We start from the raw sequence: 24,535 nt of genomic DNA, 5'->3' as shown, positions 1-24,535 counted from the left end.
GTGCTAGCATGCAGGGAAGAGAGCCAGGGTGAGAGGCCGATGGTGCAGGTTTAGGGTTTTCCGTCTTCCTCATATCGCTCCCGGTTGGGCTTGGCAGCGAGTAGGGGCCCTTGCTTCCCTGCCACTTCCCTATATGTCATTGTCTGCTACATACTGTTTATGGAACAGACAATTACTGTTTATATGCAATTGTCCATTAGGGCTTTCTGTTTGATGTGATTACTTTGATTTGCTATTGAGCTTAACAATTTTATTCAATAAATGTGGCCTGATATTTTCAAAGAAAGATGTATGTGTTCTTGGCAGGTCCTGACGCATACGCTGCCCATCTCTCAATCCAGGAGTGAGACATTTCTTAAATAGCTTATACTGTGAACTGACTCACTTCTAGGGGCACCTAATGTTGGCAGGTAAGGCACAGTGTGATTAAATAATTTGCCCAGGATCACACACTTTGGTTAAGTGGTAAACCCAGAATTTGAGCCTATCCTGAAATCTTTATATTTGACCATGCATCTTCCAAGCTCAAGTTGGTACAAATATTTGTTGAAGTTTGGTTTTGAATACCCAAAATAATACTCTATTTTATACAGATTACTTTAAAAAGCCATATGATAAAGCAACCTGACAATGTATGCAACATTGCGGAAATGTGTTCATGAAAAGCAGGAAGGGAGTCATTTTGTTTTGAACCTTAAATTGCACAGAGGGGACCACTTGTGTTTGAAGTTTTGTTTTTGCAAAAGGGCCCCTCCATGCAATTTTAAGTGTTTCCATTAAGTACTGGAATAGTAAATAATAAAACACTGGGAAAAATCGCCTTTGATCTTCACATTTCTACTGTGTGTCTGGGAAAAATGTAAATCCCTACCACAATTAATGATTGTGGGAGCCATCCACAGTGGTTTCTTTTGGAATCTACTTGCTTTTACCAGGTGTAAAAGTCAGTCTGATTCCATAGGAATCCATTGGTTTTCCGCCAACATAAAAATACATGCTGATGAAAAACCAATCGGATTGGGCGGGGGACCTGTAGAGCAGGCAAACTTGTTAAGTCCGATCTGCTTTCGAACTTCGACTGCCAAATCATACAAAATCCTCCAGTGCATAAAGTGTCAAATGCTTTTAGCACAACTTTTCCACTCGGCCTGGCTTGGAAAATGACCCCCTATGATTGTAGCTTTATTTTATTCACCCTGAATGGAAGCCTACAAGCTCCAGCATAAATATTTATGAGAATTTACAAAACAAATCTCATAAAAGGTAATTGTTTCACATAGCTTGTTCTATATCACCTTAATTTCTTATCACTCAACAATCACACATTATATCATTTTAAGAACAAGGTACCATATCCATGGTCACTGCCAGTTACCTTTTTCCATCTCAAATCACCTCCTGTTGTAAATAATCTACCTCTGAGACACATTAAAAAGATAATACCTCACTGGGAGGACCTTTGCAGCACTGACTGTTTGAGGGGAGAGAGGCAGAGCAGGGGGAACGGGCATGGCCAGTTGTCCCTTGTCCAAATGTGAAATCCACCTCTGATTGCACTCTTTAGGAAACATTTACTGTATTTTTGTTTTGTGTTATTTTCCAGGTGCTCATGATTCATTTTCTAAGAGGCAAAGGTTTGGGAAGGCAGGGCTGGGAGCAATCCTCCCATCCCCGTCCCACAATCACTGATGGAGTCCCACAGCAAATAATTCCTATTTCTGGCATTGCCTAAACAACCAGCACACAGGATTTTCATTATACTTGCCAAACAAGACCCACAATACACATGATGTATTTTGTTTGCATACAAACACTGTTAAGTTACTCAAACAGTATGAAGTTATCAATTCAGGACTTATCAGTTTGAATCCCGAAAAGTCCTGGCAGTTCAGGCAACTCTTCCACACAGAAAAAGATGCCTTCTACATAGGTTGGAACCCCACTGGTAAGCACGCTTGAGAAGATCTGAATGTGGTCCATACTTGCCATCCTATTCTTGTCATTTTCAGGTAGGGCCTTGTTGGATCGACTCAGTGAGGTGCAGTTGTTTCCCTAGGCATAGCAAACAAGATACCCACATCCGGGCATAAACACTTTTACTTGGGGAGATAAACTGAAACCAAAACGCATTGGCAAAGCAAAGCCAACAGCTTGGGATTTTGATTAGGCATGGATAGGTATTTGTCAGTCACTGCCACAATGGGAACAGCTGGGAAACTTTGTGAGCACCTGGGCATATGATGTCATTGGCTTGCAAATGTCGAATACCTATATGCAGGCCAAAACTGTTGGCTTTGCAAATGCTTGTTTTGGACAGGACTCCAGTGCAAGGGACAGAGGCATTGACACAGATCTCTCGCTCTTGCTCTCAGAAATATATATATATATATATATATATATATATATATATATATATATATATATATAATTTCTGAGGCTTGTGGAATCTGCTTAGATCACATGCTGTGCATAGGCCGACATCTAGTGGAAGCTGCGGAGTATTACCGTTTGTTTTTCGAAACTCGAAAATGGGCGTCGACACAGGGCGTGCCAGTAATACTATCCCTAGTGTGACGTCCCCTGTACCCATGATCCCTTACGCGTCTAGGACCCTCAGATTGTTTTTTTTCCACCATACTGGTCGGAAGCATTTCGCGGAGTTCCTGGCACTAAGCCATAATTTTGCAAAATATTGATAATTTTACCCCTTTCTCCACCCCAACATCGAGATACCGAATTTCTACACTCGACGCCGGATCGGAGAGGATTTCGACCGTCGACTGCACAATGATTTTGGGCCTCGAGGCTTCCGTCTCGGCCCGGGCCTGGGCCGCTGGCCAAGGCCCTGCAAGTAGGGAGAGTGGGGGGTGGTCATACTCTACACTCTTGTACTATATAGATACACTTATATATTCCTACATTTATCAGCCCGCTGCCACAAGGTGCATATGGAGGGTACCCCTTTCCAATTCTGCCCCAAGTGCAATCGCAAATACCCTTGGGTCGACAGGCACACCACGTGCAACCTCTGCTTGCCGAGGGACCACCCCGAGGCAAATTGCAGAGCCTGTAGTAGGTTTAAGCCTAAAACACTTAAGGACCGTTCAATCAAGCGTTGGGCCCACCACGCCAGGCGTCAAGAGGCCATGGCAGCGGAGGGCGCCTTCAGCGACGGCAGCGACGCCGTACTTTCGAACGGCGAGGGCTTTATGGCGTCGAAAGATAGCTGAGCGCAAGTCCCCGACCTCAGAATGTCGACCGGTAGGCCGGCTATGGGGAACACCCCCAGTGACACGAGCGCTTCCCATGACACTTTTACAAAACACACAAAGTCCAACCGAGACTCGACGCGCATGTCGAGTTCTCGGAAAGAGGCACGGAGAGAACGGTCCGAATCGGCGTCCTCTGGGCGCTCTCGATCTAGATCGCCACACGACGCCAGGCAAGCATCCACTATTGCCAAGAGTGCCTTGCTCCCTAATGTCATGGAAGCTCGATCGTCGGGAGACGAAGCCGACTTCCACCCTCAGGCCGCACTCCAAGAGTCGGCGCCCGCAGACCGAATTACCACAGAGCCCGAACCCCTACCTCCGCGCTCGAAGGATAAGGTCAAGACCCCCGAACCTCGACGCCAGGCGCCGAAAAGCTCAGAGGGCCCTAAAACACACAGGAAACACTCCTCCAGTCACGGGGAGGGAGGGAAACGGCAAAGGAAGCAGTCTCTACCCACTTCCAAGCCCGTAGAACACTCCACTCCTCAAAAACAGAGAGACAAGTCCAGGTCTTCTAATAACACCAAAACCCCTGCACAGGCTACCAAGTCTAAACTCCCAGAAAGGGTCATTCCCAGTTCCAGAGAATGGACCAGTGTTGCCATAGATAGGGTAATGTCAAGAATGTCATCTTTGGCAGATTTTTATGCAAAAAACCCAGAGCACTTTCTTGCTTATACTCCCGATGGGTCAGCACCCTCTGGCTCTAAGGATCCTATACCTCCAAGTACAAGGTCCCACTTTGAGACACCAACAGGGTCTTCAGACCCCTTCTACGTCCAGCCCTACTCTCATTACCAGGGAGAGACATCCTTTGTTGAGGATCCAGATTTGGGCATGGTGGAGGAACAAACTGGGACAGGCTACTATGGGGCTGATGAGGATCAAGATGAGGAGGAGGAAGACCCCTACAGGGTAGACTCCCCAGTAGAAAGAGAGGCCCCCATAACCGACTCCCCTGTCGATAACCAACCCCTCCTAAATGAGGTTCTCGCTCGCGCAGCCGAACATTTCCACATCGACTCCCAGGGTGCCCAGGAGGAAAGAGACTTTGCAGAAGAGTTAGTGGGGGAGAGGAGGCCTGTTGCTCAGGCCATCCCTATCCTAAAATCTATTCAAAGAAGAATAGACCCGTCACTCCTCAATCCTAAACTCACCAGAGCAGTGAACCCTAGGATTGAAAAACTTTTCAAGGCGGCCCAATCAGACCCAATATATATGAGGGCATCTGAAGCCGGACTCACTGGTTGTTACTAACACCCGTAAGGGGGCTGGAACACCCTTATCGTCCGAGGCTCCTCCCAACAAGGAGAGCAAAAGACTGTACGGGTTAGGCAGGAAAGTGGCCTCCACTTCCGCCTACCAGGCAAGGAAGGCCAACTCCACCACCCTGTTGGCCAGCTACAACTGCCATCAGTGGGAAGAGGTTGCGGCACTCATAGACTCCGCACCAGAACCCTTAAAGAGCCAATTGGCACGAGTTTCAGCGGAGGAAAGAGCCGTGTCCGGTTGCATTTTAAAGGCAACCTTTGATGCCGCGGATAACGCAGGCAGATTAATAGCAGAAGGAACTGTTATTAAGAGACACGCTTGGCTACGCCAGTCTGGTTTCAAGGCTGAAACACAAGCGTCACTATTGGACAAACCGGTGGAGCTGGATCTGTTTGGTAAGGCGGTCGAGGACGCACTAAAGACTGCTAAGGACGAGTATGAAACACTCAAATCCCTAAGCCAGCTAACCACTAAACCCCCTAATCGGAGAGGGAATGGCAATTTTCGTCGCCCACGCGGCCAAAATTCCCAAAGCGGTTCTAACTATTCCCAGGGGCAGGGTACACAGTGGAACAATAATAACCAGCAGTCTACCCAGGGTTACGGCAGGGGTAATAAGAGAGGACGTAGTAGAGGTAGAGGCAGAGGCAGCCCCAATAAAGGAGGCGGCACACCTCCACCGAAACAGTGACGCTCCGTTCAGGGTCCCTTCTCACACAACCCCAGTAGGGGGACGCATTTCCAACTTCACCCAAGCTTGGGAAGGGATCACATCAGACAGGTGGGTGCTGTCAACAGTATCCGAGGGTTACTGTATAGAACTACTAGAGCGTCCCCGAGACCATCCTCCACGACAAAAAATACATTCTTTGGAACACCAGAAGATCCTCCTAGAAGAGATTGTCAATCTGCTAGCAAAGGACGCGATAGAACTCGTCCCGGGACACCAGGTAAACAAGGGTATTTATTCAACTTACTTCCTTGTGCCAAAAAAAAGATTTGACAATGCGCCCAGTATTGGACTTGCGGCCTGCCAACAAGTATGTCAAGCCCCAAAAGTTTTGCATGACAACTCTCCAAGAGGTAATCCCCCCCCCTCCTAAAAAAGGGGGATTACATGGCAACATTGGACATGAAAGATGCCTATTTTCATATTTCCATGTTCCCAGCGCACAGAAAATACTTGTGCTTCAAGGTGGACAGTCGGCACTACCAGTTCAAGGTACTGCCCTTCGGGATAGCTTCGGCCCCAAGGGTATTCACCAAGGTACTGGCGGTGGCAGCAGCACACCTACAGAGGGAGGCAATCCCGGTGTACCCTTACCTGGACGACTGGCTCATCACGGGGGAAACCCCAGTAATTTGCAGAACAAACTTTCAAAGAACTATCGACCTCCTCTTCGAATTGGGCTTCTCAATAAACGAGAAAAAGTCAAGTCTAGTGCCAAGCACATCCAAACAATTCTTGGGAGCTATCCTAGACACTCAAGAGGGGTTGACCTTTCCTTCAGAGGAAAGAATTCGGAATATACTGCTGCAAATTCCGCAATACCAGTCCAGTCGCCAGATAATGGTACGCAAAGCAATGCGTTTGCTGGGCATGATGGCGTCATGTATTTACCTGGTCCCCCACGCGCATGCGTCCCATGCAGGAATGGTTGGCGAAACAGTGGTCTCAGGCAAGTGGTCAGTGGGACGATCTAGTGGTCGTTTCGCCAACACTGGTACAAAGCCATCACTGGTGGACAAGAGAGAATCTGTCCAAGGGGAAACCCTTTTACGATCCCGAGATACAGGCGGTAGTCGCAACCGATGCATGCCTGACGGGGTGGGGAGCTCACCATCTCCACCACACAGCTCAGGGTCTCTGGTCTCACGCAGTGGCCAAGAATCACATCAACCTTCTAGAGCTTCTGGCAATATTTAGAGCGCTTCAAGCTTTCGAACCCTACCTTTTAAACCTGTCGGTGCAAATCCGGACGGACAGCACTACAGCCACGTTCTACCTGAACAAACAAGGAGGGACTCGCTCGCCAAATCTGTCCAAGCTTGCCCAGAAAATCTGGATATGAGCACTCAGACGGAACATCTTCCTGTCATCGCAACATGTTCCAGGGGATCTCAATTCCCTAGCGGATGCTCTGAGCAGAGACCCCCTCCCAGAGGAACACGAGTGGTGTCTACACAGAGAAGTCGTAGAAGATATCTTCTCTCAGTGGGGTTTCCCCACTGTAGACCTATTCGCCACAAGCGAAAACAGACAATGCCCATGATTCGCATCCAGGTTCCCCCAACCAGACTCCCAGGGGAACGCCCTGTGGATGAACTGGTCAGGGATGTTTGCGTACGCTTTTCCATCAACTCCTCTAATCAGGAAGGTGGTCAACAAGATGAACAGAGAATCGATGACGCTCGTCCTGGTTGCTCCCATGTGGGCGAGACAACCATGGTTCCCACACTTACGCAGACTGGCGGTGTGCGAACCCATCAGACTTCCGAGCTGGTACAACCTATTGTCCCAGCACCAAGGTCAAACAGTGCACCCTCAACCCAACTCAATGAACCTGGAAGCATTGCTCCTGAGGTCATATAGTTTGGACATCTCAAATTACCACAGAGGTGTATGGACATCCTAAAAGAGGCTAGGAAGCCCAACACGAGGCACTGCTACTTTGACAAATGGAAGAGATTCGTAATCTGGTGCCAGAGTAAGCAAATCAACCCAGTTGATTGCACTCCTTCCACTATTGTTACTTACATGCTCCACCTGCTGGATGCAGGGCTGGTTTTTAACTCACTGAAGGTACACCTGGCAGCCCTGTCCGCATACACCACTTCCCATAACAAGGTGTCGTGGTGGAAAGTACCAGTAGTTAAGGCCTTCATGGAAGGAGTAAAGAGACTGCACCCTCCTATTTCAAACCCACCACCAGGGTGGGACCTTAATGTGGTGCTAGCCAAGCTCATGGGCCCCCCTTTCGAACCCATGCATAAAAGCAGTCTCAAACACCTGACTTATAAAACGGCCTAAAAACCTAAAACGGTACTCACGCTACTCCTCATGCTACCTCATGTCAGAAAAAATACAATCTGAGGATCCTAGACGCATGAGGGATCTTGGGTAAAGTGGACGTCACACTAGGGATAGTATTACTGGCACGCCCTGTGTTGACGCCCATTTTCGAGTTTCGAAAAACAAACTGTAATACTCCACAGCTTCCACTAGATGTCGGCCTATGCACAGCATGTGAATCGAAGCAGATACAAGCATCAGAAATACGATTACGGTGAGTAATGTATCATATATATATATATATATATATATATATATATATAATCTCCCAAGTATCTTCATGAAGCTGGATAATCAAACCCAGAAAACCTGGAGGGACACCCAAGTTAGCCAATTTCACCCAAAGTCTGTTCCAATCTACTGTGTGGAAACCTGCCCGGAAGTCCATGTACACTGCATACAGAGGAGGATTATTTTTCTGGGCATATCTAATCAGCAAATTTAATACCAATGGGTTGTGGGCAGTCGCCGAGCCACCACGGAAACCGGTCTGTACTGGGCTCAGGATCTTTTTCTGTAGCCTATTTACGTAGCTATTTCAAAATTAATGAGGAAAATGGCTTGCCCGTAACATCAAGCATATAAAAGAGCAGTAGTTGGTCTTTTTTATTTTTTATTCTTATTTTTTTTATTTTTGGTTAAACTGGGACCAAGACTTTCAGTTTCCATGTGGCCAAAATAATGCCCTCCTAACATACTTTCCTAAAAAGGTAGGGTTAGAATATCGGTCCATACTTTACAACCTTTCTTCAGTGCCATGTTTGCGAGCCCGTTTGGCCCAGAGGACAATGGCCTTTTTGTCTTACCAATGGCAGCCTAGTTAAGGTGCGGTCGATGTCTAATACTATGTCTACTTTCATCGTTAACACCAGTCTAAGGAGGCTAATTCTGTTACATGCCCGGTTTGCACTAATATAGTCGCACCAAACCTTTCCACTGATGGGGGTTTACAACCTCTGCCCCCTTCGTGTTCCATGATGATATTTTAAATAATCATGGTCTCCTATCCGACTTTGACAGGTCACTGGTTACAGTTCTTCCATTCACATCCGTGGTAATTCCAAGTTCACCCTGCCCAACCATCCGGGGCCTGTCTTCCTTCATGTTGTCTCAAGCATGCGCTGCATCAATGTCATAACCTGTTCTTGGGGGAACTGGCCAAATGTTGTTAAACAAATTCAACAATGTGCCCAGTTTGGCCATGGGCAATGGAGGCTGCACTCCCAGCGTTCTCTACAAGTTCCACATAGTCAAAGTCGCTAGAAGATCGTACCGGGAGCGATGGTATCGTATACAGTACATTCAAGAGGTGTGATTGATTGATCCAATCTCGCCTACTTTAATAAAAAATGCTGATTATAATAAAAGATCTGCAATTTTCTATAATAAAAGATATACCTGTTCCACGACTTCCTCTTGGTTTTTACTAATAACCCCCCTGCCCCCAACCCAATCCTTCAGGGGTCAAACCTCTTCTCCAAATGACCCCCTGTATACCCCTGTATCATTCTCATTTACCCATGGCAGGAGAAGATGTCCCCACCTCATCCTCCAGAAGGCTATCACCTAAGTCTTCCAGTTCCTCCATGGAGTTATCCTCCTTATGAGTGTTAGCAGGTTTCACAAGCCAACTCGTCAGTGTGCCTTTTTATTTAGAAACTTTTTGCGCAATTTGCTTTTCTCTGTGCTTTCCTGGAATTGTCTTTTCCCATAAGGAGGTCTTCATCAGACATCACAACAGAGGAATTTGCAGGATCTCCAAGTAGGCCCTGCTCAGCCTTTTGGTTGTTTCTTCAGACTTCTCCACTCCTTGCATGACACATACAGCACTACATCTTCCACCTCTTTACTATTCTCAACCTTGTCGTCTGAAGGGACTATGATCATTTCAGGGTTCAGGCACTGCAGTACTGAGGTGCTATTTGCAGGGGCAGAATTATCACTTACTGCAGTATGTTCAAGGTCTGCTTCCCTCCCTGGCCTGTGTCCTCCGTCCTCTCTTCTTATTTCAGTTTCAAGCTGGTGCAGTATCTCTCCTTGTGTAATAAGGTCAACATGGATTTTATGGCAAAAATTCTACAGAATTTTGACTACGAATTGTAGGGTGCCGAAAGATGATTGGGAGACCCTCATACCTTCTGATACTGAAGTCTCATTATTAGTATTCCTTCTATTTGCAAATAAATCTGGTGTTATTGTTCATAATTTGCTTACTTGGGTCTAGATCTACTCCCAGCTGACCACACGTACAGTGGTCCTGTGTATTTGTTGCCTGTTGACCTTCCCCTGCAGCATCCACTTGCAGCGAAGAACAAAGGCTCAGGAGGGAATTATTGTCAAACATTGTTTATTTAGCATCATAAAACCTGCTGCAGTCCCCGGTGTATTCATTCCCAGCATAATTCTTTCCGGATTGGCTCCTGGACCAAAGAAATCTGATCTTTCCATTCATAGTTGCTGTTACTGGTTCAAGAGGTTTACCCGCTGTATTCATAGCAATGGTTGTGATCTTCGGATCTTCATTCTCTGTCACTGGGGGGAGGGGCGTTTTTAATAGAGACTTTATTTTGCAATGCATACTTCCCTCAGTCTACTCGTCTTGCCCAGCATTTGAGCACAAATAGAACCATTAACAGTGAATGGAAACAATGTCTGCCTCTGTTGCTGGCCGGGATCCGTATAGGTCGAGTTCCTCCCCTTAATAACTTAATCCTGCAAGGACTGCAATGACTGCTAACACTTGGCTAGCACTTTGATAGTAGGCACGCGTTAAGTGGTGTAATGCTGACTTTATTTTTTAAAATACTTTAGGCTGGCAGTCAGCACGCCGAGCACACAATCCTCCAGGGGGAAACAGCCATGCACAGCAACACCGCTCATCCAATGTCCTGCAATGACTGCTAACACTTGGCTAGCACTTTGCCAGTATGCACACTTTACGCGCTGTACTGATGATTTTCTAAATCCTGCAAGCAGGAAGTACCACGCTAAGCACACACTCCTCCAGAGGGAAACAGCCGAGCACAGTAACACTGCTCATCATATGGCTGCTAACACTTGGCTAGCACTTCGCTAATACGTGTGCGCTACGTGCTGTATTGCTGATTTTAAATCCTTAGACAGGCAGTAGCACGCTGAGCACAATCCTCCAGGGGGAAACAGCCGAGCACAGCATCACTGCTCATCCAATGTCCTGCAAGGATTGCTAACACTTGGCTAGGTTGCTTCTTTGCTTCTGTCGTTGCAGGGAGATCCAGTCCAAGATCCGAGAGGCATGCCAGGCCTTTAGTACTTGCAGTGCACTGTCTTCTCCAGTGATCAGGGTCCTGGGTTCCAATGCCTAAGTTGCAGTAGTCCTTGTCCACCCCTTTCCCTTTTGCTTGACAAGCACCGTCCTATACCTCGATAGGGATAAAGTCCCCGTTGGTAAGTGAGCACAGTATCCAAGCAAGTTGGAATGAGGTTTGAGATGGCGTTCAGCCTGGCACCACACATACTAAGTAAGTTAAATGGGTTCCTGGCTCTTCATCTCTTAAGCAGTCATTTCTCGGTGCTAAAATGCTCTTGCCTCCCATAATCCTTAGCACCTACCTCTAGGTAATGAGTGGATTCCCCAGACTGCCCTTTTCCCACATCTGCAAGTTCTCAAATCCCTGTGGCCAATAGAATGAAATGTATGAGGGAGAGAGGGATAGAAAATGTGAGAGCGGAAGAGACAATGAGAGAAAGAGGGAGGGACTGAGAGAGAATTCATTAATGTGAACCTATCCACAAGAGAACAGAGGTAGAAGCACGTGGGGTACACTAGGTTGACATGGGATCAAAAGACCCCCCTTTGGACACTAATGCCTCCATGCCACTGCCATAGAAACTGACTTATAGGTAGGGCTTAGGATACCTTTGGTCTGCCTTTCCCATCCGTTCTGCCTGATAATGTGGTAACATGGAGTGGTGCTGGATCTTTTTTTCGATTACTACCAAAATGTAATGGTGATGACGATTTGCATTATTTCATTTTTACTTTGCCGCAAGAAAAACCTAACCCATACTTTAGGGTATGGGTAATGTCTCTGCTCCGCCCCCATCCATGAGGACATGTGCTGTGGATTTCATTGCTGACTGGCTAACTATATGTTTGTTTTGAATAGGATTAATATGATTCCACCATAATGCTACAATGAAGCCGGGCAGTAAGTGAGAGTTACTTTTGTATCCGCTAGGTCACTGTTCAGTATGTCCAGGAAAATGGAGCTGTGATACCGGTGCGGGTGCACACCATTGTGGTCTCTGTTCAGCATGATGAGACCATCACCCTGGATGAGATGCGGCAAGCCTTGAAGGAGCATGTCATTAAATCTGTGGTGCCTGCGAAATATCTAGATGAAAAGACCATTTACCACCTTCAACCTAGTGGGCGTTTTGTCATTGGAGGGCCCCAGGTGAGTTGTGTTTTTATATTGATAAATTGGCTTTAAGTGGTGGGGTCTCCAAATAATAAATAGCTTGATGTTGGTGTCTCTCTGCTACGCTATGCCTTAACATTGTTGTCTTTGGGGAGCTGCATATTAAGGCGGTTTGGTCTTCAGTGAGCTGTGTGTGGACCATGGAATATCTTTGAACGCTGCCTTATTATTGGGTAGGTGGGGTCTAGCAGGAGCTGTGCTTTATCTCTGAGGCTCTCTGCTTTATTGGGATTCTTAATGCAGTACTCCCAATGAGCTATGTGCATTGCATATATGACATGCAGAGCAATTTCTGTAGGGTTTGCTTTTTTTGTTTGCTTTTTCTTTACATTTTTTTTCTTTAGTTTTGGAAAATTGCAGGTGAATTGCTTCTTTATGCGTGGGGCAGCCGGTGTACAGTTGGTGGGCGAATTTGTTTGTGGTGGAGTAATAAGTTGTAATGCAAAAACACTGTATGTCTCTGGTGTAGGTTGTGTATTTGCTTGCACACAGGGATTTGCATTCATCTGTGAACCTCCAAAGCCTTTTTTTTTTTTCAAAATTTTTTTTATTGGTTTTACAAGATGGAGTGATTACATGTAGCAGCGCAACATCTGTCGATACAAGCTTTAGTTAGATCCTTTATAGTCTATTGTAGATTGTAAAGTAGGGGGAAGGTGGTTGCTCCTCGGAATGGCGGTTGGGCGGAGCCTTTCTGGTTAAGTGTGCTCTTATTTGCTGGAGTGTTCGGGGAATGGACGGTCGTTATTAGTTAGTAGATGGGACTGCATTGGAGCCATCTGGTGAGTGGCGGCCTCCTGGTGAGGGTTGGATATTTGGTCGCATAGTCGAAGAATGGGTCCCATATATTCATGGTTCTGTTTAAGGAGTCGGTGCGAATAGCAGTGATTTTTTCTGCAACTGCAATCTCCCAGCATTTAGCCCACCATAGGGCGATTGAGGGGCCATTTCTGTCTTTCCACAATCGAGCCATTGCGATCTTTGCGGCCAGGAGTAGGTGGGTGCAAAGGCAGGAGATAAGGCCTGAGATTGGGAACGCTCCATTGCCGGTTTCGCCCAAAAGGATAATTCCTGGGTCCCATGGGATTGAGAGGCCAGTGATTTCTTTAATGTGCTTCAGCACTTCCTTCCAATATGCTTCTGCCTTTGGGCATGTCCATACTAAGTGGTAGAGGGATCCCGCGGTTTGGCAGCCCCGCCAGCATGAGGCGGAGAAGTCTGGATTGGATTTATTGATTTGGGTGGGGGTGACATAGTATCTGTAGCATAGTTTGTAGCCTCCTTCCTTATTTGTGACGCATTGTGAGCTCTTATGGAGTCTAGCCCAAATTTGCCCCCAGCTTTCCGCAGCTATTTCCCGGCCAATATCCTTTTCCCATTCCGTCATGTATCTTTCTTTCTTTGCTGGATCCGATCTGTCTAGGAGACGGTATATGGTGGATATTCTACCTTTGTTGGACGGGGATGTTAGGGTGAGTTCCATGGCTGTTGGCTCTCTCGAGCATTTGTCTCGGGTCGCTTTGTGGGACATCCAGTGCCTGATTTGTGAGTATCGGAATCTTTCTCGTTCATCCACTCTGAATTTTGTTTTACATCTTTCGAATGTGATGGGGGAGCCCTCTTCTATAAAGTCGCTGGTTTTGGCTAAACCCCCTGCTATCCAGGCGTGGAAGTTTCGGGGTGTGTTTCCGGGGGAGAAGGCTGGGTTGTTCCAGATGGGAGACATAGGTCCTAGGTGATCACGAAGACCCCATTTCCGCGCTGCGGATTTCCAGCTTTGGATTGTGGTGAGTGTGGCCGATAGTGGCCCCGAGTTGGGCTGAGCTTTTGTTGTTGGTAGGTGTGGGAGATCATGTAGTGGGACCGGGCTCCAGGATTCTTCAATTTGGCGCCATAATGGGGGGTCTGCTTCTTGCATCCAGGCGAAGGCATGCGATAGTTGGGCCGCTAGTGAGTAGCCGGCAAGGTCCGGGACTCCCATTCCTCCCAGCGGTTTGCTCTTCAACATGATTCGTTTGTTGATTCTGGGTTTCTTCCCACCCCAGACAAACTCCATCACCTTCTTCTGTAGAGCTTGTATGGCCGGTGGTGGAATTTGTATTGGTAGGGATGCACATTGATATAGCCATCTGGGTATTAGATTCATTTTCACGGCTGATATTCGACCGAACCAAGAGATTTCTTGTTGTTTCCATCTTTTGAGGTCGCTTTGCAGAGCGCTAAGTAGTTGTGGGATGTTTTTGGAGTATAGGCGCGTTGGATTTCCGGTGATCTGGACTCCGAGATATTCTATGGCGTCTTTGGCCCAGGGAATCGGCGAAAGTGGTGCGAGTGTGACCTCGTCCAGGTGAGAAAGATTGATGGGTAGTGCTGAGGATTTAGTTAAGTTGACTTTAAATCCTGACATGGAGCCAAACGTCTCGATCTCTTTCCACAGGGACCCTAATGAGGCTGGGAGGTCTGTCATGGTGAGCATGACGTCGTCGGCATAGAGTGCGATTTTATATTCTTTTCCCACCTGGATCCCTTTTATGGTTTCACTTCGTCTGATTCTGGCGGCAAAGGGCTCCATGGATAGGGCGAAGACCAGGGGTGAGAGCGGGCAGCCCTGTCTAGTGCCTCTCGTGATGCGGATGTGTTCAGATCTCGTTCCGTTAACTCGGAGTTGTGTGGTGGGGATTTGATAGTTGGCCATGACCCATGATGTAAAGTTGGGGCCGAAGCCAAAATGATAGAGGACCTCGCGAATATATCCCCAGTCCACTCGATCGAAGGCTTTGTGGGCGTCTAGTGAGATTACAGCCATTTTCGTTTTGAGTTTATGAGCGCTTTCAATTAGGTTCAGGACCCGGCGTATGTTATCATGGGTCCCTCTGCCGGGGATGAATCCCGTTTGGTCGCGGTTGATTAGGTCTGGAAGGGTCGGGCCTAGTCTTCTGGCTAGCACTTTGGCAAAGATTTTTCCGTCGTTATTCAGGAGTGATATGGGCCGGTAGGAGTCAGGCAGTTCGGGGTCTTTTCCAGGTTTGTGGAGCAGGATCGTGATTGATTCAGCCATGGATTTTGTGACGGTTTTCGTGGACAGAAAGGAGTTGAACAAGGTGGACAGCTGTGGGGCCAGGACTCTGGCGAATTTTTTGTAGAAGGTTGCGGTAAGGCCGTCTGGGCCTGGAGCAGAAGGTTTGAGGACTTTGATGGCTTCGGTGATTTCTTCTTCCCCGATGGGAGCCTATAGGTGTTCCAGATGGTCGGCGTTGCGGGGCGGAAGTGCATTTAGGTATTCTGGTAGGTCTTTTGGTTTTAGCGGATCGCTGGACATTATAGAGGTATGGTATCTCAGTAGTTCATTTATTTTCTCCGATGGGGAGAAGAGTAGTTTCCCATTTCCACTTCGTAATTTGAGAATATTGTTCCGGCTGCGGAGAGCTCTTAGCTTCTGTACTAATATTCTATTCGCTTTGTTTCCTTTAGCGTAGTAAAATTGTTTTGTGTATGCTAAGGACTTGGCTGTCCGGTCGGCGCAGTGCATTTCCAAGGCTGTTTTTGCCTTCCTCAGGGCTCGCTCGGATTTCCTTGAGTAGTGCGTTTTTAGCTGGGATTCAAGGCGGGTTGCTTCCTCCTCCAGTTTGGAGGAGGCTATGTTTGAAATCCTTCGCTGCTCTGCTCCAGCCCCTATTAGCACTCCCCTAACCACCGCTTTCATTGCGTCCCAGATTATATTGATGGGGGATGATTGTGTGGTGTTCTCTTCGAAGTATTTTATCAGTGATTCCTCCACTTCGGCCCTTATACTAATGTCCAGGAGGAGTGAGTCGTTCAGTTTCCAGTATCTTTGAGGGGGTGATTTCTGGCCTGAGATGGATATGTTTACTGATATCGGGGAGTGGTCGGAGATCATGCGAGTGTGGATGTCCGTGTTGATGATGCATGGGACGAGGCAGCCGGGGATCAGGATTAGGTCAATTCTTGAGTATCCCTTATGAACGTTGGAGAAATGTGTGTAATCTCTTATGTTGCCCTTTTGTATTCTCCATGCATCTACTGTCTCTGTTTCTCTGAACAGTTTAAGTAAGGCTAAGGCCTGTGTATAATCGTTATTCGTGGCGGGGAGAGTTTTGTCTAATAGCGTGTTGGGGAAGGCGTTGAAGTCTCCGCCGATGAATAGGTGGCCTTCCCGGAATGATAGTATTATTGGTAGGATGTCGTTTAAGAACTTGCTTTGGGCGGTGTTGGGGCTGTAGATTGAGGCTAGGGTGATGGGGAGTTCTTCGAAGATGCCTTTGAGGAGCAAATAACGGCCTTCTGGGTCTCTTCTTATTTTGATATTGAGTAGTGGAATTTTGTCACTAAGTAGAATTGCCACCCCCCTTTTCTTTGAGCCGGACGTGGCGAAGAATGACTGTTTGTATTTTTTGAATTTTATGCGGCGTTCATCTTCTGTGAGCAGGTGTGTTTCTTGCAGTAGGATGATGTCTCCGGCCAATTGATCCAGGCGGTGTTCTACCGATTTGCGTTTTCTTGGTGAGTTCATCCCCTGTATGTTCCAGGAGAGAAACCTTAACTCGCTTGTGTTAGTCATTTTTGGCGGCTTGGTGATGCTGTTGTGTTGTGGGGTTTATCCCTGGGCTGGTCTGTAAGGTTTGAATAAGGCCTGTTGCGTGTAGAGGGTTATGGGCTTGTTTTCGCATGTTGCTGCATGTTGTGCTGCAGAGTCCAAGAGTGACTCTGAGGACGGTGCGTAACCGTGCTAAATAAAACATTCTTGTAAGTTTCCGAACTTCTTTCTGTGTATTCACTTCTTTCCCGACGTAGGACTGGTAGATGGAACTTCTACCTACTGCCACTGGGGAACTTGTGGCACCAATGCGCTCGATATGGCCAACTGGGCCGTCGTGGCGAACCGGAAGCGGGCTCGTCGGAGGGTAGACCCCTGTATAAGTACACTAGAGTTGTTTGCGGTGCTAACAGGGGGGCCTCGTTTGGTCTTGGGAGAACGCTGTTTGAGAGAACCACCACCTCGTGGACCGGTGCATTGCGGCCGTGTGCTCAGCCCCTGTCGCCATCTTTTTTCGGGGGGCCTCTGAGTCTGCGCCGTCTGTTGGATTTGGACCATGACCCTCCTGGGGAGCCGTCACGGGGAGGGTGAGCAGGTTCATCCTGTTCGGAGCTGGGGACGGTGCTGGTTATGCCCATTAGTTTCTCCGCCTCTTTCAAGGATTGTATTTGTCTTTGTGTTCCTTCCCATCTAAATTTCACTGAGGTGGGAAATCCCCAGTGGTATGGGATTTTCTTTTCCTGTAGCCATGTTGTGAGGGGCCGCATTGCTTTCCGTTTCAGTAATGTTGTGCTCGCTAGGTCTTGGTAGATGGAGATCGTAGCCCCTCTGAAAGTGATCTGTTTCATTTGCCTTGCTTCTCGCATAATGTCCTCTTTTATCTGAAAGAAGTGAATTCTGGCCAAAACATCCGGGGGGAGCGAAGAGGTTTTCCTTGGCGTGGTTCTGTGCACCCGGTCCAGTTCTAGAGGGGAGGTGTCTGGGAGGGTGATGATGAATCTAAAGAGATCCGATATGTAGGATTTCAGTTCTGGCTCCGGGATAGTAGTGGGAATACCTCGGACTCTAATGTTGTTCCTCCTTGATCGATTTTCCAAGTCCTCCTGTTTTGCATCAAGTATGTTACATCTTGCTTCGAGGGCGGCTATCCGGTCCTTGTTATGTTCATCTTCGAATCTATGGTCACAGATTTCGGATTCAATTTCGGCGGTCCGATGTTCCACTTCCCCCATTCTCTTGTCAAGAGTGTTTATTTTCTTAGTGATTTCCTCAGAGCTTTTTTGGATTTCCTTGGTTAGGGCTGCTAATAGGTCTTGCAAGTCAGCTTTGGTTGCAGCTTGAGGCGCCATGGGATCTGTTTCTACGGGTAGTGGCGTGCTGTTTTTGATCGCATCCCCCGGTGGGTCGGCTTTCTTAGCTCTTTCGGTAGCAGCGGAGGACATGAGGGTGATAATGTCAGATTGTTTAGGTGGCTTCCCGCCTTTAGACATTGTAGTGAGGGATTGAGTGGTGGTGCCTCGGTGATGTCGAGGTGGAGAGATCAGGGCGGTGTTCAGGAGCTTTTAGAACCGGGCCTCCGAGTCCAGCGACGGAAGCTTATTTGAGCCAGGGGGGAAGCGCATCCGGGTCTGGAGGAGGTCCGGAGCAGCAAAGGCGCAGCCAACGGATTGGGGGCGGCGCTGGGGACTCCAAGCTTTAGTGATATGGGCTCTCAGACTGGGCCGCGAGTTCGTGAAGTCTCGCTTCACCGCACCCCCGGTGCATGAATAATGCCCTCCCGTGCTCCCCCCGACTCCTCACCTCTCGGCCCCGGTGCTGGGGTGTTATGCGGTTGTGGTGGGCACGTGTATCTTCTGCGGCCAGGATCCACCTGCGGAGGTGTTGGGGGGCCTCCGCCCCAGCAGGGTTGTAGAGTGATGGTCCAGGAGGGGGGGTCAGATGGCAATTGGCCTGGGGGTGATTGATGTGGTGGCCGGGGGGGAGGAGAGCCAAGGCGAGATCTGCTGTTGTTTTGGGAGAAGGAGGGGGGGCAGGGGGCCCCGTTGCTCCGATGCGGGCCTCAGGCCTTGGCGGAGGTCCTCAAGATGGCCGCCGGGCTCGGAGATTGCCGGGACTGCAGGAGGAGTAGGTCGGAGTAGCCCTGGGACCTTGGGCCACCGAGATGGAGCAGGTGGGTAGTGCTGTGGTGATCCGAGAATACCAACGGGAGCACCACCACTCATCTAGTCTTCTAATCAGGGTGCGGGGGTCCCGGGAGCCGGATACTCTGTGGTACTGATATGGGTTTGGAATGCGGCCCCCCCCTGGCGGGCTTGATGGCTGGTCGAGTTGCGAACCCTCGAGATCCGGGGGCGCGGGGGAAGGCTGATGGACTTCTGCGGCGGGCCGAAGGGGTGGAGGCAGGTTGTGTATGTGGGGCCGGCACCGCTTCACTCTGGGCGCAGGAGGAATAGGGGCTGCGCACCGGGCAGCGGGCGAGAGGGGAGTTGATTGTACCTCTGTTCAAGGTGCCGCTTTGCCAGTCGGGCTTCACTGTTGCGGATTCTTGTTGGGACTCCCGCGTCCGCCGGAACAAGCAGGAGCCTGTAGGGTGTCTGTGCTTGTCGAGTGTGCTCGGCGTGTATCAGGTCGAACCCCTCCACGCCAGTCAGTGCTCGGTCGCACAGATCGCGGCCAGCGGCTGTGTCCCGGCAGGCGAGGGGAGAGTCCGCTTTGGCGCCTTCGCCTCCTTGGGTGCAACGCTGCTTCAGGCTGTGCTCGGTTGGGGAGGCTGAGGGATGGGTCCGTGGGCAGTGTGGTTCCACAGCGTGCGACGAGCCAGCAGGCTCCGAATCACCAAGGGCGGATGCCAGTCGGATCAGCTTCTAAGTCCGTTCCGTCCCCTCTTGGGAAGGCTCCCGCTCTCGAGGCTGCGGCGGCCATTTTACCGCCTAGTGGGTCCCGGGGCTGTCGAAGGGTCTCCCGCGGCCGTTTTAGAATGGAGCCGGGACCCACTCGGGCTGTGGGAGCAGGAGAGGTTCCCGCGCCGGTGGTTTCAGTTTCGGGAGAAAACGGGGGCTGGAAATGGGGTCTTTGTGAGAAGGCGCATTGGGCCGGACGGGAGGACTCAGGAAGTCATTCCAGGCAAGTCGGCTCCAGGCCACGCCCGCAAAGCCTTTTTTTTTAAAAAAAGATATATTTTTATTATTATTTTTTTTTTTTTACTGTTCATGGGTGTGTGGGAAAAGTGTGCACAGGCAGATGTGGTTTTCTGCTGAGTCTTCCTGTTTTGGGGTACGTTGTACAGATGTACTGTTTGCTGCCCCCAACTGGTGTCTCTTACTTAGCTTCTGGGAGCTGTTGGGTATCTGTTTGGTATCACAGAAGACCGCTGAGATATTTTGTTTTTCCTCAAATGTGTTTAGGGTGATGCTGGAGTGACTGGCCGTAAAATCATTGTCGACACTTATGGAGGTTGGGGAGCACATGGAGGTGGTGCCTTCTCTGGCAAAGACTACACCAAGGTGGATCGATCTGCTGCATATGCTGCACGCTGGGTTGCAAAGTCCTTGGTAAATGCTAAGCTGTGTCGCCGTGTCTTAGTTCAGGTGAGGCTTTAATTCAACCACTTGTTTGGAATGTGGGTGCTGCCATCTTGCTATGACGATCACATTATGAGCGGTGCATGGTATGGGTTGAAGAAAGGGGTGCACAGGTGATTAAACGTGAAGGTATCCGTGGATTGGAAGCCAGTTTGGGCCATTAACCATGACCAGTACTTATTTTATTTTTATTTTATTGAGCATTTGTTAGGTGCCTCTATAAAAAGATGGTGTTTCCAGTGCCACAAGGTAAAGTGGGGAGGGAACAAGGAGTAAAAAAGGTAATGCAAAAACAGTCAATATACAATTGCGGTCCTACTAGGCTTTGTGACATTCAGACATACAAGTGCAGTGAGGGGCCGTAGGCTGAGGAGGGCAGGTGTGAGCTGTGCGGGTGGCACGGGGGGGAAGCTGCTGGCTAAGGGTTAGGACGGAGAAATCCCATTGGGCAGTGCTACGTAGGGGTGTGGGGTGCTGGTGTCGGCTGGGCAAGGGTCTGGAGCTTGTGAGGTACATGAAGGTCCAGACCACCAGTCTCATCGGAACTGGGGTGATTAGCAGGGGAGGGAGGAAGGGAAATAAGTAGAGAAAAGCAGGATTTTGAGAAGTTCCTGAACTTAGAGGTCTGGCTGAAGTCTGAGAGGGGGAGGGAGGCTGTTCCAGGGGGAAGAACCAGCCGAAGAGAGATCTGTCCTACACTGGTCTAACAATACAGAAATCCTTGTGATTCCTGGTTCTTCTCTTGCATTACCTTGAGTTATCAAGCTCTGGATTGTCTCAAGAGGTGTGTACTAGTTGAGAGGCAAAGCAATATACCCAGAGGCGGATTGAGTGCAGCCGAGAACAAAATCTTAGTCACTTGCTCTTCCAAATCCTCTGCAGGTGTTTTTGACGACCTCTGCTGTTAGCAATCCTCTGTAGCAGTTTTAATTATTCATCAAGGGAAATATTTTTATGATTGTGCATACCAAATCACTATTCCTCTTCATCTCCAGATTAAATGTATGCAGGTTAATGTTCACACTCCGTTTGACTCACTTGCTAATGATGTGCTAAAGTTGAAGTTGCCAAGAGGGCAATTCTAGAAGTTTGCTTTAGTTTCTAGCTACCCAGCACCTTTATCTATATTTATTTGGACTTCTAAAGTGCATTCACCAAAGCGTTTTGCAGATTTAAATAAACTGTTACAGCAAACTATGAATGATTCAAAATGTCATTCTGAAAGAGGTGAGAAGATCTGATTTAAGAAAAGGGTGGAAGGTTGAAAGTTTAAGAGGAATGGACAGTGGAGGATTTTTCCAGAGTTTACGAGCCAAGCTGGTAAAGGAGCTGAATCGAGATTGGACATGTGGAGGGAAAGGACCACTCTGAATCAAGGAAGGGGAATGTACAGTACGAGTTGGACTGCAACAAGGGAAAGAGTGGGGTTGTTGGTGTGGGGAGAGTCTATGGATACACTTCAAGACCATGGGCTGAAAATGCAACTGAAGACTGGTGGGAAATGGAGTCAGCAAATTTTGGTTAGGAATAGGGCAGGGGTGGAAAGCGGGAAATGCAAACAGCAGGATTAAATAAAGACGGGCACTTGTCTTACTAGTGCCACCTTAGCATTGTGGGTATTGACTGCAATGTAAAGGCAGCGATGGTCAGCTAGGGCTTCTTGCTCTGCATCAGGAAGCAGGCGGGGAGTGGGCAGGGAGTGAGTGGGAAGGAGAGTAATTGAGGTGACAACTATCTCAGTAAGAATAACTTTTAGCTGCTAAGAAGGTTACAAATTGTTGCATTCTACAAACATTATGTAGCTGATGTGACAAGATAGAGGAAGAGTAGAAATATGATATGAGTGTAAGGAAAGAAGAATCAAATAAAACACCCAAGTTACAAGTATAAGTAGTCAGTGAGAGACAATCAGGAGAAAAGGAAATGGATGAAGAAGGGGGACAATCATAAGGAAAACTAGCAGGAAAAATGAATCTCAGTTTTGGAGTGGATGCACTGTGAAACTGAAGAGTGAACTGAATCAGTGGGTGGGAGGAAATTAAAAGAAAATCGCAGTCCTCTGCCTAAAAGTGACAGCAAAAGCTAAATGACTGAATAATAGCAGCGTATGTAACAGAAAAGTGGCCTGCAAGTACTCAGCCTTGTGGAACGCCTTGTGGCAGAGGTAGAAAATAATTCCTGGCCCATGATACTACATATGTGTGATTGGCGAAAGAAGAAAATCAGGACAGAACAACATTAGGTATACAAAAGGCAACACAGTACAATAATCCACTGTATCAAAAGTAGCATATAGTTCAAGAAGAGTTGGGAGTGAAGATTGTTTTTGAGTGATGGGAAGAGCTAGGCAAATGAGTGCAGCGCACAAGTTTCAGTAAAAGGAACAAGGCGGAATCCAGATTGTAGAGGAGAAAGAAGAATTGGACTTCAGATGTGTGGAACGCTGTGAATAGACCTTCTCTTTCTATCTAAACCTTTGGAAAGTGCGCAGAGAGATGGAGTGATAGAATGGAGAGAAGACTCCAGGGAAGGCTTTTTAAGGATGGGTAGAATAGCAGCATGTTTGAAAATGAGACCTATACTGGTGGACAGAGAAGTCAAATAAGGAAGATGGGGAGGATATACCTGTGGAATCGGAGGGAAAAGAAGATTAGAGAAGCCAAAGAGCTGCATTGTCAGTCAAAGCAAAAATATATAGAGTTTTCAGAGAGTGGAGAAAATCAGGAAAATTAGTCCGAAGAGAGTGCAGAAGGTATTGGGGACGAATCGGAGCAAATGTTATCAATCTTTGCCGTAAAGCAAAAAGTAAAGTCTGAAGCAGAAAGAGGAGTTAAGCAAAGGATCAGGTAAGGGAGAAAGAGTGTGGAGATGAGAAAATGCAGGTGAGGAGAGACTGATAATAACGCCATTTATCATGCAAGACCTCTAGATGAGAGGAGGCATGAAGAGAAGACGGACGTCAAGATCAGATGAAGCATGGGCTTTTTTCCAGTACTGTTACTAACATATGTGGGTGTCTCTGAGTAATTAGCAAAGAAGTGATAAGCCATGGTTTGGGAGGGTTTCAAGAAGGAATGAAAGGAAGAGGCGGATGAGACCAACAATGTGGATGATAGAGCAAGAGGAGTAGGGGTGAAAAGAAGAAAAAGCATCCAGAGTGAGGGAAGAATACATTTGAGAGGAAAAGGAAAATGTGTCCGTGATGGCGAAAATGGGAATAGAAAGAAAGCTTTTCCAAGGGAATGATTTAAGAGGGAGAGAGAAAGGTGGTCTGAAGAGGGGAAAGGAAGTGCAGAGACCGCTGAATGAGCGGCAAAGATTTCAAAGATTACATAAATCAATGAATCAGAGATCTGAGAAGGAGCAGTTCATTGTGACAAATGAAGAGTCCAAATAGGAGAGACGATGGGGGAGAGGAAAGATGTAAGTCACCAAAACGGAAGAGTCTGAAGGAAGAAGACTGGTGAAAGTCAGTGGTCTGGAGAACGAATGGTCGATGGACAATTGAAAGGGAAATGCAATCCGGTTTAGAAAAGGGGGTATAATGGTATTCAAACGTAGAAAAGGTAAGCAGAGAAATGGAAGTCAGGTGAGTCAACAAAGAGTGAAACAACTTGGCCACCAGTCGTTGCTGATGGACAAGGAGAATGGGGGTGGGTGGGAGTAGAGGTAATAGCCGGGGCCGTCAGAGTGGCGATATTAACAGAACAAATCTAAGCATATGTAAAGCAATGAAATTGAAGAGATTAAGACAAGGGAAACCATTGAGAGTGAAAGGAATTGAGCATGTCTTCTAGAGACCAATAGATGGTATGGGGTATAGCAGAAGTGACTTAAGGTTGGTTAAGGTTGTCAGACTTTTGGCCTTGACAATGAGATGAACGAGTACTAGAAAAAGAGTATCCGAATAGAAGACAAGTGAATGAGATCGAAACATTAGGATCGAAAACAAGAAACTGAAATTGAGACCAGGAAAGAGCCAGGCTGGAGAGCATGAATGTTTTTTGGTCGACCCCCTTCAATGGTCTAATTTATTGTTCACATTTCTGTCAGTTTTCATGGTGGACTGGGTCAGGCAAAAAAAGCTTGGTTTGTGGGGGGGGTGGGCAATTGGATTTTCCCCTGCATTCTGTGGTAAGAATGGATCCAAACAATCGTAGAATGGTAATAATCAGCAAGTCGTGAACAAGCTGGAAGTCCTCAAGCAAGTATGTGTATACCAAAGGGGAATAATAATGAGGAGGAGATGAGATTATGGATCGATTTAAAATAACCAAACCATGAATATGTTTGTTGCTCCTTTTAGGAAATCAGTCTAG

General features: G+C 47.8%; 1 protein-coding gene across 2 annotated transcripts in view; it reads left to right on the top strand.

The window, feature by feature from the left end:
* LOC138472790 (S-adenosylmethionine synthase) overlaps window positions 1–24,535 on the top strand; it is a 327,300-nt gene that overhangs the window by 192,572 nt on the left and 110,193 nt on the right. For both annotated transcript variants that reach the window (XM_069611138.1, XM_069611139.1), the window contains exons 6-7: window positions 11,838–12,056; window positions 20,040–20,222. In XM_069611138.1, the coding sequence (XP_069467239.1) occupies window positions 11,838–12,056; window positions 20,040–20,222 (402 nt within the window). The remainder of the gene's footprint in view (window positions 1–11,837; window positions 12,057–20,039; window positions 20,223–24,535) is intronic.

The sequence above is a fragment of the Ambystoma mexicanum genome, chromosome 8, assembly GCF_040938575.1.
Source record: "Ambystoma mexicanum isolate Mex_15411 chromosome 8, UKY_AmexF1_1, whole genome shotgun sequence".
Taxonomy (NCBI): domain Eukaryota; kingdom Metazoa; phylum Chordata; class Amphibia; order Caudata; family Ambystomatidae; genus Ambystoma; species Ambystoma mexicanum.
The sequence above is the reverse complement of the archived record's forward strand: the minus strand, read 5'-3'. Positions and strand labels throughout refer to the sequence as shown.